Raw genomic sequence first — 18,515 nt, 5'->3', positions numbered from 1 at the left:
CACCGGAAGCCGGGGCGTGCAGCTGACGCCACCACCATTTCCCAGGCGAAATGCCTTTCTGAGGAGGCACTTCCATCCAGGGGAGACTTGGGGAGACCTAGGGCGCCCTGTGCAAAAGCAGGACGACTGCACCTCACACACACCCGGAGGACACCCCAGCTCTGCCCTCACCGGCCTTCTTGGGGGCTGTAAACCAAGAGAACGTGACCAAGTGGCTTGTAAAAAGTTGGCTTTATTTGTCACTTATTCACCTTAACTCAGTTATGCCATTTTGGCGTCCACAGTGACAGTCCCCTGCAAGCTGGGGTCAGCCCCCACCCACCGTGATCATGGACCACAGAGCACGAGCCACGCAGGGCCCCACCCATGAGGCTGGCGCCCACAGCGTGCCCACAGGTGGGGCCGAGCGGACTGCGTGCTGCGGGGAGGCTTCGAGTCTCTGCTCAGGACTGGGTCTGACAAGGCCACGTGTGATATGGTGGGATGCCCTGGATTGGGGGGGTCAACAGACCTGTTGGGCCCATCCTGGGTCTGCTGCTGACTTGCCAGGTGGCTTTAGACAAGTCGCTTCTTGTCCCTTGGTCGGTCTGTTTCCTGGTTGGTGCTGCGAGTGAGGTGTCCTAGGAGCTTGGACTCAGCTCTACTGAGTTGTGACCACGGCTCTGTGCTTCGAAGGCCACTGTGTGCCTGCTGCTGGTGGGGTGTCTCTCCGTGGGGCCCCGGTGCTCCCTTCTTAGACCTGGGGCATCCTCCAGGGAGAACTCCTCAGGCTTGTGGCGCCCGACTCTGCTGTCCCTGCTGCCAAGCACCACCTGTCCCCCGAGGAGCCTCTCTGCAGACCTTAGAAAAGGTTCCACTGCCTAAAACCTAGGTCCCCTGTTACTACAAACAGAACTCATCTTAGACATCATCGTCTTCTCCTATCCAACACTGGAGCAACTTACTAAAAAAGCAAAAACGAAGACCCTAAGCTCTCTGCCCCTGATTTTGCCTCGGATGTGGGGCCTGCACCCTCCTCTATGCGGGGCGGTGCTGACGGATGAGGACAAGGTGGCATCTGGTCATTTACTTAACATGCATTTGGTCCTAGGCACAGTGAAAAAAGTGCTACAAACACGACGGGAAGGTTTCAGCCTGGAAAGTACGGTGGCCTGCGAAAGCGAAGCCGTCTCCCCGTGTGAGTTCCACCACGGCGGCGAGCGGGAGGCCCGTCCATCGACGAAATGGAAGGACTGCATAGACACGCATCACTTCCAGGGTCCTCTGTACAGAGTCCACCCGGCTAGGCCAGGCGCAACTCCGTAAGGTTGGTGAATCCTGGCCTCGCTCAATCAGAGGACACAGACCGACGACAGAGACGGACAGACATGATGGAGCCAAGCCGACTCCGTGCTCTTCAGCCTCAAAGCCCGACCAGAACAGTCAACAAGAATAGCCAACAGGCACATGCAGAAAAATTAACAGATGGCCCAAGAGTGTCTTCTGGAAAACCCATCCCTTTCTTTTGGAAGAGGCTTGTTCCTAAAAAGCTACTTATAAAAAGGGAAAACAATAGTGTCTTCCAGAGAAACAGTTTGAAGCCAAATACTCTTACCCCTGATTGTGACAGGGACTCACTTGTGAGTCACGTCTACCAGAAAACATGATTTGCTCTCAGCCTCGTGCCCTACGGCCACAACAGAGACATGGCTCCGAGGTTTGTGCTTCTAACCGAAAAGACGCAACCTTGGTGGGGGAACAGCTCAGACCACTGCAGCCGCCTACGGCACTGAGCAGGTGCAAAGGTTAAAAGTTACATGGACACTTGGGGACGGTCCTTTACCATCCCCACCTCTGGCAGTCAGCTCCATAAAACCCCCCTTCTACCCTCGTTTTGCCAATGCCAGAATAAAAAGCAAAATTTCAAACTGGAAAAATTCTAGCACTTTACAAAGTGGAATGAAAGACTATGAAATTCAAAAACCTCATTAAACAAAAGTCCTGGTGCTGCAGCGGCACTCCCCGCGATGAGCGCCTCGCAGGGAGGCCTCACTGTTCCCATCCCTTGCAGTTCCGGGCAGGGCCCCCACTCCCTGGTCCGAGGAGACACGGCTCAGAACAGAAGGGCCCCCATGCTGCCGACCTCACTCTGCTCCTTCACGAAGATTTCAAAGTACTGGTAGATGATTGTGACTGCGAGCAGGATCCCAGTTCCAGACCCGATGGCGCCCAGGAAGTCAGCCAGGACGGAGAGGGCCCCGATGCACAGCCCGCCGAAGGCTGCGGCGGTGGGGATGTACCTGGGGAGTGGGGACCGATCAGCCACGTGCCACCATGCAGATCCCCACCCCCGGCCTGGCCACGAGAAGTGGCCAGGCCATCAGACATGCCAACCTCTGATTTAGGAACCTGACTCCGAGGCCACTCCACCACCCCCTTGAACCTTCACTGACTCACACGCCTTGATGGCCTAGACTAGGGCTGTGCTCTCCAGCAGGTGCCACACGAACCACATGTGGTTCATGAAACGGGACTACTCCAAATCAAGATGCTGAAGACATCACAAGAGGTTTTGAAAACAAGAATATAAAGTATCTCATGATACTTTTCCTTATGTTATCTACAACTTGAAATTATAGTCTGAACACGCAGAATTAAATAAAATATATCATTAAGTTTAATCAGTTTCTTTTTACTTTCTTTTTAAGATATAACCTACATGCAACATTTTGTTAGTTTCAGGTATATATATTTTTCTTTAATGTGGCTAGTAGAAAATTTAAAATTTCCTAAGTGGCGTGCAAACTACTACGACTGAATGGTGGTATAAATCTAGAGGCCTCAGAGGAGTCTTATGAAGAGAACATTGCATACCGCTCCTGCGAGAGATCTGAAAACCACCTGAAACTTGCAACGCTGGCTTTTCCTGTGGTTGCTTCCTTTAGGTGAGGCGAGCAAGCTACAGGCGGGCTGTGGGACAAGCCTGGTCTGCCACCTGATCTAGTGAACAGTTTTGCAGGGACACAGCCTCCTTCATCTGCGTACAAACTGTCTGCGGCCGCTGCCCAGTGGCGGCGGAGGGAAGGAGTAGTCACGACAGGCTCAAAAAGCCTGAGATACTTAGTGCCGCCACCCCGCTGCCCAAGAGGCAGCTCCATGGTAAGTGAAAAGGAGGTGCAGACGGCAAAGAGGCACATGCACACCGCAAGGGCCAGCCTGGAGCTGCCTCCTCTCCCGTACCCGACACACCAAGTGCTGTGGCCTCTCCTCTGCTTCCCCAAGTTCCTGCAGCACTTGGGGCCCCCTCCTGCCCCCCTGCCCAAACTCCCACCGTGGCCTCTCGGCGGTTGGCCTGCCCTCCCTCTGGTGGGTCTGCCTCCAGCACTGAGCGTCCTAAAGGGACCCTGGGCACTGTCCCTTTCCTGCGCAGCTTCACTAGGCTCACCTCACCTCAGCCCTCATCTGCACTTGGGCACCAGCCCTCAGAGCACAGGTGTGTGTGTGGGGGGGGCAGTGAGCCCCATGCCCCAGTGGCCAGCTCACTGCCCATACCCTTACCACACCCTCTTGTATGCATGGGGCCGCGGGCCGCTCTCTTGCTCCCTGGCAGGTCCCTCTTCCAGGAGAGGGGCTGCATGCATTTATTATCCTATCCCCAGTCTCCAGCATCTAGCAAGCACATAAAGAATTAGAGACACAGGAGTCTTTTCTATCCTGTTACCCCAGGGTAGGAGTTAATGAGCCAGAAATCCCTAAGCCAGATCAGGATGCCTCCATAAATGCAGAGTCTGGGGGCTGGGGGCCAGCACTCACCGATTGAGTTCATGGACCATGGAAGTCTCTCGATGGCCCCTCATCACCATCTGCTGCTCCTTCAGCTGCTTTGCAACCTGCATGATGCCCACCAAGGAGACAACGTTAAATCTGAAACCTGAACTTGAAGGGAAGGCAGACGTGTCTCCTGGTGGGACTCAACGGTCACATCTTTTTCTCTTCCGCGCCCTCAACACTCACACAGGAAACTGCGACTTTGCCATGGAGAAGTCACGTGACGAGGCCTAACCGCATACTGTGGCTCCAGCTTCCCCAGCTGAGCGCTCACTTACCGCTGCGCTTTAGCTTTGGCCACTAAGGGTTCGGAACTGCCCCGCAATGAGCATGAAGCGTCTGCGGGTGTTCACAGACCGCTTTCTTAGCAAGAGGAGACAGGCTGAGACCCCTCAGGCCCCAGATGGATAAGGACTATTGTTTCCTGGTTTAACCTCTCTAGAAACTTACTGTAACTCATACTTACATCTTTGGCAGAGGAACCCGAGACCTCGATCCATGTTTTGGAGAAGAACGCACACGAGCCGAGCATGAACACTATATACACCACGGCATGGACAGGATCTTCTAACACGGAGCCAAAAGATTCTGGCGGGGACAGGTAATAGCAAAGGCCGCCGACTGGATACGCACGCGCCGGGCCCCCGGAAGAGGTATCCTGGAAAGAATACGCAGGGAGCCTGTGAGAGCCGTTTCGTCATACCTCCGCATCAGGACAGACATAGTTCTGAGCAGATGACAAAAAGATGACGATTTTGCTCAAGTGCCCGTAGTACAGTTCCCTCACTGAAAAGGGAATTGAATGTGCTGAATCTGTAAAGGGCATGATTAGCAAATACCCACGGGTGAAATATCTGGTCACATGCAGCAACCTGCCGCGGCGCTAAAACTGATGGCCCCGAGCGGCCGTACTTACAGACCAGGTGCCCAGCAGGCTGACCAGCAGGTTGCCACTGAAGCGGGCGGACAGCATCTGGGAGATGACGTACAGGTTGGACACCAGGGCGGACTGCAGGATGATGGGGATGTTGGAGGTGTAGAAGAGCTTGATCGGGTAGGTATTGTACTGGCCTCGGTAACGGGCTGACTTGATGGGCAGGTCCACGCGGAAGCCCTGAGACACCAAACAGAGCAGAATGCCCTTCACTGCCTCATCCGACCCACTGCCCAGAAGCCCCGGCCAGCCGGGGACAGCCACCAGGGAGCTGGCCCCAAGCACCGCTGCCAGGGCTCTGGTTCCCCTGCCTTAGCCATCTCTGCACCTGGGGGCATTGGAACAGAAGGTTCCCAGAAGGGGCGCCTCGGTGACTCAGTCAGTTAAGCGTCTGCCTTCGGCTTAGGTCATGATCGTTGAGCCCCACATCGGGCTCCCTGCTCAGCGGGGAGCCTGCTTCTCCCTCTCCCTCTGCCCCTCCCCCACACTCCTGTGCTCTCGTGCGCTCTCTCTTCTCTCCTTCTGTTCTCTCTCTCAAATAAATAAATAAAATCTTAAAAAAAAAAAAAAGGTTCCCAGAAATACTGGCTTAAAAATGCACCAAAGCCCAGCAGAGATAATCCCATTTTTGTCAGAAACCAAAGCCCAGCACATTACATCCAGCTCTCTGTAGAATATACTAGAAAAGCCTGAAGGCCACCTGCCCAAGTCCTAGCAGTGCTGCTCTCGCCCATGCGTCCAGTGGCTCCAAGGCCATGCCACCACAGCACCTGCCTCGCACCCGAGAACAGCCACTTAGGAAGTTTCTAATCATACACAGAAAAGCCAAGCTTTTCTATGAAGATGACCTCTCCCTCGGAAACCCTTGGAGGAAGGGTTTCTTCTCTATGATTTTCACAAACTCTCAGTGCCTAGAACAGGGCTTAGAATATGTAAGACTTAAAATAAAATCTTCATGCTCCAAATGCAAATACTTGCCAAGCCCCTAAAGAGTCCGCTTGTTAGTAATGAGGCATCTGAGTCTTAGCCAAAGGAACAGAACTGTTCGCTCCTCGGAAAAAGCATTTGCCTGGTTTAAATACCTTTCCAACAAGCATTCACCTACTCTCTCAACTGCTGTCTCTTCTTGTCAATAAATATTAGAATACAAAGTGGCTGATCAAGAAATACAGAGATTAATCCGACTACAGAAAAGCCAACTGGCAGTTAGCTCTCCTGTTCAGAAGCAAGTGACACAGATGAATAACGTGAAGGGTAAGAGGAAGGCCTTTTCCAAGATGAGGCTCCTGCCTACAATTATGGTACAAACTTTGGGTAAGACAGAGACGAGGTGTTAGAGTTTGGTTACTTTTCACTTCTCTTGAACTAAGGACTTAAAATATCTTCTCTGTCAGCAGGCCCAATGCAAAGGAACACAATTCCAGAAATGTTAGCTCTGCCTCAACTGTTTCGTTCTGGCAAGTCCCCCGACTCAGTGGAAGGAACCTGTCCTTGAAATGCTATCTCATGTCAGTACAATGCAATGGGATAGGCTCCCCCTGGGTGTGGGTGGGGGACGCGTACACCAAGGCATTCTGACACTTAAATGCAGACCATCAAAACTCACCGCGCTGGGGTATGGACGCACCTGGAAATAGATCACCACTGCAAAGACAAAGATGGTGGCGATCAGATTCATAAGGTTGGGAAGATTCTGGCGGTAGAAGGCCTCTCGAAGGGCTCGGACCTTGTCGGTGCGGGTGGCCAGGAGATGGAAGAGTGCAATGATGGCGCCTTCGAATTCCATTCCTGTTGGTGAAGGAGAGGGTGCACGTGGTAAAGAAACCACCCATCAACTAAATTTGGCTAAGGATTTTCTCAGTGGCCAAAAAGACTAAGTCCTACCATTTGCAGTGCCTACTCGCATAACCACAGGGAGAGAGTTCTCTCACCCACTGCTTTTGTAGAGACTGCAACCTGCAGAAAGGGCTATCTTTCCTTCTGAATTACTTGATCTCAATTCTTTAGCATGTACAAATCAATGGCTACTGGATGTATGGCATGACGATCAGTTACAAAAACATAAAGGCAGGGTCTGCTGAACCCCAGTTGAAGGGGCCCTACACTGAAGAGGGGCCTCCAAGCTGCCAGATTCTCTTCCCGGAAATGCCCGGCCAGTTGGAGCATCAGCCCCTCCGAGGGGAGGGTGGGGCTCGGACTCTGCTCCCTACATGGATGGACAAGCGCAAAGGACCACACGTGCGCCCACCACAAGGCTGATCCAAATCCGAGTTGATGCCCTACGCCGAGAGGGTGTGGAAGGAGGCAGCCCAGAGTTTCCAGAGCCAGGAAACCACAACCATGAAGCAGGCTGAACTTGCCAGAGACTGAAGGGAAAGAGCGAGACTGGGTACTTGACCTGAGGAGCAGGCAGCAGAGGGACAAGTGAGAGGAACCCGGGGAGCACAGGGCGTCAGTATGGCCTAGAGTTGTCTTAATTTTCAAGAAATTTATGGAGTTAAACAAACAAAAGCCAAAGCAAGGAACAAGAGCACCATGTTACTGTGTAATCTCTGCTAACCCAGGACAGTCTATGTCGTGACACAGTCTGGCGGCGCGCATGCCTGAAGCTAGTGCCATGTCTAGAGCCATGGTCTCTGAGGGCAGCTGGGGGCACGGGTAACAGTCGCGTGAGGTATGCCCTGGGACTGTCCTGCCACAGCATTTGCTCAAGTTTCTAACACATGGCGGCTGGCACCACCTGCTGCTGTTCCCGGGCCATCTCAAGATGAGGCTGTAGGCCAACCATCTAATGGGCATCACCATGGCCTCTTCTGGAATGTGGCTTCTGTGAAAGAAACACTGTCCCAACTGTCAGTAATTCCTCACCTCACCCTGGGACGCTGCGCTCAATCCCCACGCAGCCCTGCTCCCAGGCTTGTGACAGCACTGGCCTGTCTTCCCAGGGCGCAGGGTTCAGGGATCTGAGAGCTGGAGCCAGGACAAGCGCGTGCCTCACAGGGGACGCCGCCCCAGCCGCCGGGGAAGAACTTGTTCCCTTCTGCCCTCTGTCCACACTGCTGATCTTAGCTCCGACTCCTCTCCCCTTGTTCATTCTGCACCAGCACACGCGCTGGCCTTGAACACCAGCTACGCTCCCACCTCAGGGCCTTGGCAGCTGGCTGTTCCCTCCAAATGGGACATTCTTTGCACAGTCCCTCCCCTCGGCAGGACTTTGTTCCAAGGTGGGGGATGCTGAGAGGGGATCTTCCTGATCACCCAGACTAGCCCTGTGACAACCCTCCCAGCATCTCCGTCTTCTTTCTCTGTCTTGTTTTTCCCCGAGGTACCTGTTGTAACACCTGCCATGTGAAACACTCAAGCTCACTCTGCATTCCCAGTGGCCAGACAGTGCCTGGTCCTTCACAGATGCCTAGTAAAGTATTTGTTGAGTGAAGGGCAATGCCAGGGTTAAGCTCTAGTTCTCCTAACTTTTAACATCATTTCTTAAAATTCACTACCTGCTGCATCTCTGGGGACAGGACAGAGCTTCTAAGTGTGAAGAGTTACTTCAGGTGCAGAGGCTAAGGGTCCCCGCTAATCCCATCTGGGCTGTTCCACTTGCCCAGGGAATGGCTGTTCTCCCGTGAGAGGGTCACGGTCATGGACGCATTTCCATGTGCACAAGCCACACTGTAGCAGAGTTCCAGATGTGCTGCCATACGGTCTTCTCAGGCCTGTGACCGTTGTGACCTCTGCCCTCCTCCACCAGGGCCCAGTCCTTGAGACCCCACTCCTCCCTTTCCCCTCACCCCCCAGTTCTCACGGCAGCACTCACTGCCCACACATGCGCCTCAGAGGGACCCTTCCTGGCTGCGCCTCTTTCCGGCTCAGCCCCAAACACGACCAGCTGACAGTGAAATACTTTTAAAGCCAAAAAAAACACCCAACTCTGCTCTACGATTTTCCATCACCCTTGAAAGAACCTCCTTTGTCCCGTCTCTTACACTCTTATCTCCTTGTGCCTTTGCTCCGTGCTTTCCACCTCGGGCTGGCTGGTCAAAGCTGGACGACGGAACAGCTATCAGGCTGTGTTCTCCACCCATCTTCCCCTCGAGTCCAGGCTGAATCACTCCTTCCACGCTCCAACCCCCACCGCCTCACTGGCCTGCTCCTCAATGGAAGGTGGCTTCTGGGCCTTTAATGACTCCTCCCCTCCTGGGCCCCACTCTGGTATCACTTCCTCATACTTCAGGATGTTCCCAGGCCAGTTACAGTGATAGTCTTCACAAACCTGAACCCTTAATGATCTCCCTTACCCTCCTGCCTTTTCACACCCATCCCTGAAAAACCTTGTTCCACCCTCTCGTTTCTCCCAATTTGTCCTGAATTTCCTACAATTCCAGAAGTGCCCAGGGAGGAACCAAGTCTGCTCCTGTCTCCTCTTCTCTAAGGCTCTTCTGACAGTTCCTACGTCAAGATACACTCTTTTCCTTGTAATCTGTTGGGTGCATGTGGCCTTCATTTGTCCAGGGACCTACTTTGAGTCTCACTATAGAGATCACTTGGTCTCTGGATGCCAGGGACTGTTTCCAGCACTCATCTCTAAGAAAAATAAACACGTATGAATATTTATTTCTCATGAGACTCAGAATTCTGAGTGAATAACATAGTGATGAAAAAAACCTGATTTTCCTTTCCTAGTAAGTCACACTTCCCTAAATATTTAGGAACTTTTATTAAAGACACAGATTGCCTTCTTTGTAGGTAGAACATTTATACGAGACATACATCTATTTTGAGCCAGGCATCACAGAATTTTATGTTATTTCTCATTAATCCTGGCCCCCACGGCTCATAGGCAGAGGACTGTGCCCAAGGCCACTTAGCTACTACCAGCAACCGCCAGGACTTAAATGCAGTGAGCTCCAAGTTCAGGCCTCTCTCCCAAAACTGCCCCTCACATGAGCAAGTGCGTTGGTTCTGTAATTTCATTTTTAGAAACTTATTCACTGCGAGCAACTGCCAAGATCTATAAAGATGAACATGTGAGGATGTGCGCCATCTCACTGCTGCAACAACAGCAAAACTGGCAACAACCTCCGTGTCCATCACAAGACTGGTTATAATGAATATTGCTGGGGCGCCTGGGTGGCTCAGTCGTTAAGCGTCTGCCTTTGGCTCAGGTCATGATCCCAGGGTCCTGGGATCGAGCCCCGCATCGGGCTCTCTGCTCGGCGGGAAGCCTGCTTCTCCCTCTCCCCCTCCCTCTGCTTGTGTTCCCTCTCTCGCTGTGTCTCTCTCTGTCAAATAAATAAAACCATAAATAAATAAAACCATAAATAAATAAAACCATAAATAAATAAATACTTCATCCTTGCAATGGAAGTCCATACTGTGCTGAGGAAAACGAGGCGAAATTATGTATTCTGGCACAGCAAATGTCCATGAAATACACGAAAAATGCAAGTTAGACATCTTGATGAGCACAAACCTATCTGTGTTTAAAAAATTCTGCAGATAGAGGTTACTTTAAAAAACAAAAACGAAAACTCTGCAGATACACACAGGAAAATTAGAAGAGATGTACCTAAAACTAAGCTAATTTTTCCTTGGCACGGGGGAACTTCTGTTTCCTGCCTTGCACACGTTGGTACTTTTTACTAAACCCTGTCCCCAGGGAAGGCCAGGGCCCTTACCTCGGCCGGTGTTGACAGTGGTGGGGCTGAAGGCCTTCCACACGATGGTCTCGCAGATGTTCGTGGCAATGAAGAGGGAGATCCCAGAGCCCAGGCCATACCCTTTTTGCAGAAGTTCATCCAAAAGCAAGACAATTAAGCCAGCAACAAAGAGCTGTGAAAATTTAAAGAGAAAAGAAAAAAAAAATAAAGAAACCCTAAAAGACTGCGCATTACTGTTCTTCATGGGCCTGGTTCTTTCCTTCCACAGTACCGAGGATCTCTGCTATCAATGCTAAAGGCAGGGTAGGCCTCGGACAGTAGAGCCTTCGTCTGGTGAACTCGGGAAGGCTACCCCAGGGGCCCCGGCTTCTTCTCATGCTTCTTTTAAGCACGCCTCAGCTCTGTCCTTCAGGAGTCTAAGTGAGTGGGAGGGGCTACTCCAAAGGGGGGACATGGCAGAGCTGCACAGACCTGAATGGTGATTAACAGGCAGATTCCAGCACCCATTTCAGAAGGATCTCCGTACATTCCTGTCATCACGTACACGATGGACTGGCCGATGGTAATGATCATGCCGAATACTGGAATCACAAGAACACAGTGTTCTCAAAGTGGGACACTCCACGGTCTGGAGAGAACAGTTCCAGAACACCTACTGTGCGCCAGGCATCAGGGAGGACGACAATGGAACTGAAGAATACAGACAATGCCCGCGAGGAGCTCGATCCAGGAACACTCAGTAGCCCCATGGCCAAGGTACAAGAGTACTGAGTACAAGTACTCAAATGCCTTCTAACAAAAGCGCATGACCTCTTTGATTTCAGCTTCTCCTAAATTCACTTTCCTTTCAGTAATGGCAGGAGAAAAAGAGTTGAAATGTACTAATCTAGTACTTATTTTTTTTTAAGATTTCATTTGTTTATCTGACAGAGAAAGAGAGTGAGAGAGCACAAGCAGGGCGAGTGGCAGAGGAAGAGGGAGAAGCAGACTCCCCAGAGTCCAATGCGGGGCTTGATCCCAGGACTCCGGGATCATGACCTGAGCCAAAGGCAGACTGAGCGACCCAGGCGCCCCACTAATCTAGTTCTTATGAAAGGTGAGTCAGGGAGCAAGGGAAGACGATGTCCAGAGGCACGTGATTTGGTGATGGCACTGACCTGCAGCACCCAAACTCAGGTCAGGTCACTTGGGCTCTGGAGAGCTCCCTAGCTTGAATACGTGCCTGGGCCCTCTACAGGCCCATCATCCGGGTCTGAGTCCAGCACACTGAATATTAGCTCTGGGGTAAGGTGATCCCTTCCCAGCTTGTAGTTAATGTGCTTTTAAAGAAAAAAACTCAGAAAGTAGTCAATTTAGTTACTAGTCCCGTTTCCTTAGCCACAAAGCTCTTCTGGCCCAAGAGACACTTTCGTTTTTGTATGAACATGTCTTTGTTTCTTGTAGCTCATTAGACTCCATTGTTAGGCACAGTGGAATCCACATGTTTTTATTGGTTCCACAATACTAGATGGGTTTGGGATTCAATTTCAGCTTTTCTGCTTAGTTTGCACATAAAATACAATTTTACTCCAAAGTGCCCATCAAATAGTTTCCATTTGACTTTTTTAAAACGTGCCTAATAAAACAGATGTCTTAAGACAGAAAAATTTCAAAAAACTGTCCAAAACTAAAGAGAAAATGGCTGATTTGTGCTTTTGAAAAATAATACATGTGTATATTTTTAAATCCTGATTTGTGTCTGAAACTGACAAGTCTGAATTGGATTAGTCTTTCTTGCTCAGTCCTTTAACTTACTAACTTCAGAAGATCTGTAAAACATGCTGGTGTGGAAGAAAACATGGCTGCGTACGCAGCTGTAAATGTCATTTCCTAATTAATACATTTCACTTCACAGCCAGAGGCTGCACGTGGTTCATTCTGAGGACTGGTTACTATTACTAGTAACATATTATTTGCTATAAAGCAAATACCATTATTATCCTCACTATTACAGATGAAGAGACGGAGACTTCAGAGCTGTCATCTAACTTCGTCCCAGGTCAGAGCTAGGACATAGCAGAGCTGGATGAAGAGGACCCCTTTCCCCTAAGCTGAATCCTTTCCAACTCCCAGCAGAGAGAAAACACCACTTGTCGGGTAACTACTGTGGGCCAGGCACTGAGAGACTTTACACACACTATTCAATTGAAGTCTTACAACAGCTCTGAAGTCTTCCTTCTAAGTGGTAAGGAAATTGTGGCTGGTGGAGGGTGACACTGCCAAGCCCTGCAAGCCCTGCTCCTCCCCCTCGATCACATGGCGTCTGGGGCCTGTGCCCACCCCTGCCTCATCCAGCCCGTCCAGGTGCTCTCTTGCTAACATAGTCCACAGTACATACAGGGTTGGTGGGCCAAGAAGGTTACATTGTACAAAAACACGTTTTGATGCCCTAAACTTTAGAGCAAATTTGAATTCTCACCTACAGACATCTGAACATTATTCAAAATCTCACTTACACTTTTGGGCTCCATTGAAGAGGGCTCGGTCTTTCGGAGTGTCACCAACTTCAATTATTTTAGCGCCAGCCAAGAGCTGCATGATGAGGCCGGAGGTGACAATGGGAGAGATACCCAGCTCCATCAATGTGCCTTGAAGAAAGGGCAAGGCAAAACACAGCCAGTATGAGTTTAGAAAAGCAACACATTATTAAGAAAACGAATGAGCAAAATTCGACGGTGTGCCCTGTATACAAATCCGATGTTTCAGTTTGCTAGCAGCATTTAATTTCAAAAATAATCCCTAAATATCAATGATTAGAGTATAATTCAATTCATTCTGTTCAGTCTGCCAGGCAACATCTTATTCTGTTTAGGAAGTCACGTGGCATTTAAACAGACAACTGCATTTAAATTCACCCCAAACAGATCCATTCTGGTTTCACAGAGATAAGAAAGGTTCGTCTCTTCCTCAGTTAATAAAAAAGGATAACATTCAAATAATTTCCAGAGTTTGGAAAGAAGGTCTGCACCATTGTATCTAGTTGTGAATAAACCTCTATTTCCATTATGCTAAAATGAGCTACACTTCCAACTGATTTAGAACTTAATTTGAACTATGTTTAAAACGTGAGTTAATCAAAAGCAGTATCAACATAAATGTTCAAATCCTACCCCCCATAGGTAATGGGTTAGAGTATACAAAACACCGTTACGTATTTTTTTGGACACGTATATTGTAACCTATAGATATAAAGATGCAGCTCAGAAATAAATTACATATTCTAAAGAATGTTATCAAAACAGGAGAAAGACTGTACAAATGTCATCATTTCAGTTGTTTAAAAAACATTCTAGTTTTTCCATGTTTTTTTATCCTCTACGACCTAGACTTATCTTGTTATTACAGGTTTTATGTTGCATTCAAATGCCTCGGTGCTGAATTGGGCATCTGCTCAGGCTATTCAGCACAGGGCGCTAGCATTCCTCCCTAACACTCTCTGAATTCCACGTAAAGCTGAAGCCTGTAATTTAACCGAAGGAGGCCAGTCAAATCCACATTGCAGAGTGGTACAGATGGCCAGAGACCTACCTCTGTTAGAGGCTAGAATCACTCTCATCCAATAGAAAGGGTCAGCTGAATCTGAAGACATGATACCAAATAGCGGGATCTGGAAACAAGCAGAGAAAAGGAGTCAGCACACTGACCCCCAGCCTGCTCTTCACCCCACCCCAATTCTGGAATGGGAACTGTGCTTACCTGGCAGCATACTAAGAAGATAAAGAGGGTGATTGCGGTCCACAGCACTTTCTCCTTAAATTGAATCTACAGTGGAAGAGAATGCATTAAGGCAGTGGTTATTTATATAAGCAAGTTAACAGAAATGAACTTGAATTGGACCCCTTTCTCTGTTCACCAGAGAAGTGAGCCTTGAACACTCCAAACTGTGTGCCAAACATAAGCACTGAAACCTGAGTATGTGTGTTGCATACTTTCTATGTACAAGACAGTTATGCAGAGACCTTCACACGTACCATTTCATTTGATCCTCATATCACATAGTGTTATCTTTACAATGAGAAAACAGTCTTAGGAAAGCTAACTTGTCCCAAATCTCACAGCTGAAGTGAGTTTTGAGTGCAAAACCTTTGCTCTTAATCACCAGCATTAACAGTTTAGGATCAGATCCCAGATCAAACAATGCTCCAACAGCAAGGAATTCCTAAAACAGACCAGTCCTTACAACCAGCCAAGGATAGTGACCATTCTAAAAGGCTTTGTAATTGATAAAATCTTCCAATTCTGTAGCTAACCAATTGGCAATGTGTGATAGTTCCACAGTGTATTTGCTATGAATTAAGGGTAAAACAGTGTAATAAAAAATACTGGGGGGGGAAGGCAAGGAGATTTACACCTTTAACCTACTCAATGCCTACTAATAGCCTATTTAAGACTTTTCACATCTCCTTGGGTACACAGGTAGGCCAAGTGACTACTGGGAATTATTTTATAGATGACGAGTAAGTACCATCAGATAAATTTAGAATCCCCTCCCAAGGTCCCTCTGGTACCAAGTAGAACCGGCAGCTTTTCCAGGTGTTCTGCCTCAACAACTGAGTGCCTTCCCTAGTACTTGCTGCCTATCCTGCAAGAAGGGGTTTAAAGGGCTTAAAAAACACCGTTAATTATTGTGTGGACTGAGGATTTTGATATGAAAAAATACCTTGTGAGCGACAGCATTAAGTGAACAAAACTGTGCTCTGAAAAAGTACTTTTTAACTGGAGGGGAGAAGTCTAAAGTCTACACAAGCTCTGAGACATAGTCTGGCTCTCTGGTCAGAATAGAAGTTGAGGTCTTCCATGACTGCCTTTAGGCAGGCCCCAAGAAGACTGCCATGCAAAGGCTGTGGGCACTCACATGAAGCTGGGGTGAATTCACAGAACCCTTCTTCCTCTTGAGAATGCTCCCTTTCCCACCTGTCACCTCACCACACCAAGAAATTAGGAGGCCAAGGGAAGGCAACACCACTTCCGGCTAACTAGTTGAAAGGATTCTTTATGGGAAAAAAGAGTAGACAATTTTTATAAGACTCCTCATTTCTTAATAACCAAGTCTCCTCTCCTGGATGCAGCCAAATTCAGCAGCAAAACTTCAAAAGCTCTGTATCTCAGTCCTGTCTACTTTACCTTTGAAAATAGCCCCTGAATCAGCCAACAATCACTTCTCATTCAAAAAGCTTTTGAAATTGATAAAATCTTGCTATTCTGTAGTTAACTAATTTGCAATATGTGATAGTCCCACAGTGTATTTGCTATGAATTAAGGGTAAAACAATGTAATAAAAAGTACTGGGGGGGGGGCGCCTGGGTGGCTCAGTTGGTTAAGCGACTGCCTTCGGCTCAGGTCATGATCCTGGAGTCCCGGGATCGAGTCCCGCATCGGGCTCCCTGCTCGGCGGGGAGTCTGCTTCTCCCTCTGACCCTCTTCCCTCTCATGCTCTCTGTCTCATTCTCTCTCTCAAATAAATAAATAAATAAAATCTTTAAAAAAAAAAAAAAGTACTGGGGGGGGACAGGGAGCCCACCCCATACACCCTCTGTTACAAAAGCCTTGAAACCACTCTCATCTTGTACCGACTTCCAGAGCATTTTCTAATCACCTGGCCCTTCCATTGCTCCCCACCACCCTTTATGTTCCAGCAATATGGTCCTACAGCTAACACCCTCCCACCTGCTTGTCTGCTTTGCACACCATATATTCCTTATGCCTGGAATTCCTTTCCCTCTCCTCAAAAAAATTATTCTTCCATTAAAACCACCATCAGAAACCACATCTTCCAGAATTAAGCCCTTCCCGAGCCACTGCTACACCCTGCACATGTTTTCACTGCTCCATCTACCACACTTAGTTACAAGGCCAAGGTCAGACAGCTATTAAGAGGTTTGTAAGGGTGGGTCCCAGGCTTGTCTACCTCCAGAGCTATACCTTCTCTACTATGCTAGGCTGTTGGGGTGGGAGGGACAACTTTGTATTTTGCCCCTCAAAGGCAGCACGTATGTGAAGCACTTATACAAAATGATTTTAAGTTAAAAAAAAAAAAGGAGACTTCAAGAATGTAAGTGTCCATATTGATGTCAAGTACACAGATGTATATGTGAATGCATGAACAACAGTCTGAAAAGAATCTAAAGACAAAAATCTTTTACTATTCATTCTCTTGAATGCAAGAATCTAAATAAAACTTCCCCATTGTTTAACAGCTTCACTAACATTGGCAACACTCGCTATCCTGGGCTGTGTAGGAGCAGAAATTCTGATAAAGGTTCTGCATTTTTATCTTCTCAGTTTTAATATGTCTGCTGTAAAAAGCAGGGTTCACAAAATGCCCTTTTTCTCTGTACCTTTTATGGCGACTGTCAGAGTACTAACTCATATGCACAGGACAAAGTGACTGCTCTTAGCTCCTTTTAGCACATGCACACTAAAAGCTTCTCCTAGGAAAAAACAACCCAGCCCTGAAGTGCTCCTGTTGAAGGTGAAGAAGGAAAGGTAACTCAATCCGAGTATCCTGAGGCTTTTGAGGCCTTATTCATTCACCGCCGAGATCCACTTTTGGGACAGAGCAAACCGGAGGCTTTGTCTGCTGGAGTAAAATCCACAAAAGATGCTCCAAATAAAGCACCATGATTTCGGTGGAAATTCCCACACAACCAGGTCACCTTCCGACAAAGCTCAGGAGTATACACAACTACACTCCAGGAGAAAGGGATGGGAAACAGAGTTTCCATCTGGCGTGTTGAAGCCATTTTTAATTGTGCTGTAAACTTCGAGCGCCCAGACATTTCATGAAACCTTCTCGGACGACGATTTCGGGGACTTACCTTCCTCTCCGGCTTCTGAATTTCCGGCAGGATGACACAGAAGGGCTTGATGACTTCCAGAAATTTGACTTTGATGGGAGAGACAAAAGCAGAGTTAGGGCACGTAAAAACCTTCCCCGCTCCCTGGGGAAGCGTTCTGCCGAGCATGAGTAGGAGCAGGGACTAGGGGAGCAGACCGCGCACGGGGGCGCGGGCCTCGGTCTGCGGGGACCCGGGCGGGCCCGGGGGTGGCCGCTCGCCCGGACCGGTGAGGGGAAGGGGGATTTTGATCCTTCCCGGCGCTGCTGGGGGCTACCCCGAGGGACTCACTCGCCATGGCGGCGGCAGCTCGGGCTCCGGATCCCGCTTCTGCTCCGCTCCACTCCGGGCGAGGTGAGGCTGTCCGCGGCCCAGCCCGCTCCGGAGCGCTGCACCTCTACCGAGAGACACGTCAGTGCTAGCGCCGCGGCGAGCGGCGCGGCGCGGCGCGGGGCGGAGCTGGGGGCGGGCCGCAGGCTGCTTCCGCTTCCTGCCACGCGCTGCGGGCCGGCCGCGGCGCCGCACAGCTGCCGCCGAGACCACAACTCCCGGCATGCAGCGGGGCTCCTGGGCCTCCCGGGAAGAGGGTGCGAGACGCCGGGGCGGGGCGGGGCGCGTCGCGGGGCACGCCGGGATTGGGAGTGTGCTGAGGCTGCGCAGAGCTGGCTAAGCGAGAGCGCTCGGTGCAGGCTCTGTTGTGGCTTCAGAGGCTGGGTGGGCGTCGGCTGGTGGAGAACCTGAGGCAAAGGGCGGAAGCCGTCTGTGCCCGCAGCCCTTCGAGCAAGTTGGTGTCCCAGGTCACCTCTATGCCCTTCATAGTACTTATAACTGAATTAGGAAATAGAGTGTAAGCTCCTTTGATCAGGAGCCTGTGTCCCGGCGCAGACCGAAATGCCCGGCTCCTTGTAGGTGCCTGGCTAGTGAGGCCGACGGAACACCCTCGTTTGTTGAGTCATTCAGCAAACCCGGAGGTCTGCCCTGGGCACAGGGCCTCGGAAATGACTCCTGCCGAGTCCCTGCCATCTGAGGACGAATGGGGTGAATTCGTGGAGAGACAGATGGTCAGAGAAGAACTGGGAAAGCTCATGATACAGTTACGCCTGCTAGGGAATCCAGGAAGGCCTCCCAGGAGAGTTGCTTTTGTGCTAAACCTCGACGGATTCCGGCAACAAGAAATGAGGGAGGAGGGTGCCCCAGCTTGAGGAAACCTTTTTGAGCAAGGCATGGCGGTGTGACCGC

General features: G+C 49.8%; 1 protein-coding gene across 1 annotated transcript; it reads right to left on the bottom strand.

The window, feature by feature from the left end:
- Positions 1 to 212: 212 nt before the first annotated feature.
- On the bottom strand, positions 213 to 17,718 carry SEC61A1 (SEC61 translocon subunit alpha 1). Its single transcript, XM_034996413.1, has 12 exons — positions 17,568 to 17,718; positions 17,259 to 17,326; positions 14,137 to 14,202; positions 13,969 to 14,047; positions 12,897 to 13,028; positions 10,873 to 10,982; positions 10,420 to 10,573; positions 6,369 to 6,529; positions 4,724 to 4,921; positions 4,274 to 4,465; positions 3,793 to 3,869; positions 213 to 2,279 (listed from the first exon to the last, which is right to left on the bottom strand). Exons 1-12 carry the CDS (start codon positions 17,572 to 17,574, stop codon positions 2,093 to 2,095), a joined length of 1,431 nt encoding a protein of 476 aa, XP_034852304.1. The 5' UTR covers positions 17,575 to 17,718; the 3' UTR covers positions 213 to 2,092.
- Between the last annotated feature and the right edge of the window lie 797 nt (positions 17,719 to 18,515).

The sequence above is a fragment of the Mirounga leonina genome, unplaced genomic scaffold, assembly GCF_011800145.1.
Source record: "Mirounga leonina isolate KUSES-001 unplaced genomic scaffold, KU_Mleo_1.0 Mir_94, whole genome shotgun sequence".
Lineage (NCBI taxonomy): Eukaryota > Metazoa > Chordata > Mammalia > Carnivora > Phocidae > Mirounga > Mirounga leonina.
This window is presented reverse-complemented; position numbering and strand designations above follow the sequence as displayed.

Bases quoted from the DNA above. Each gene is read 5' to 3' on its own strand.
- SEC61A1 (XM_034996413.1), bottom strand. The intron at 10,983-12,896 runs GTAAGTGAGATT...TTGTGATTCCAG, and splicing joins CTTCAATGGAGCCCAAAAGT to TATTCGGCATGATCATTACC. The intron at 6,530-10,419 runs GTAAGGGCCCTG...CTTCACCAACAG, and splicing joins CACTGTCAACACCGGCCGAG to GAATGGAATTCGAAGGCGCC.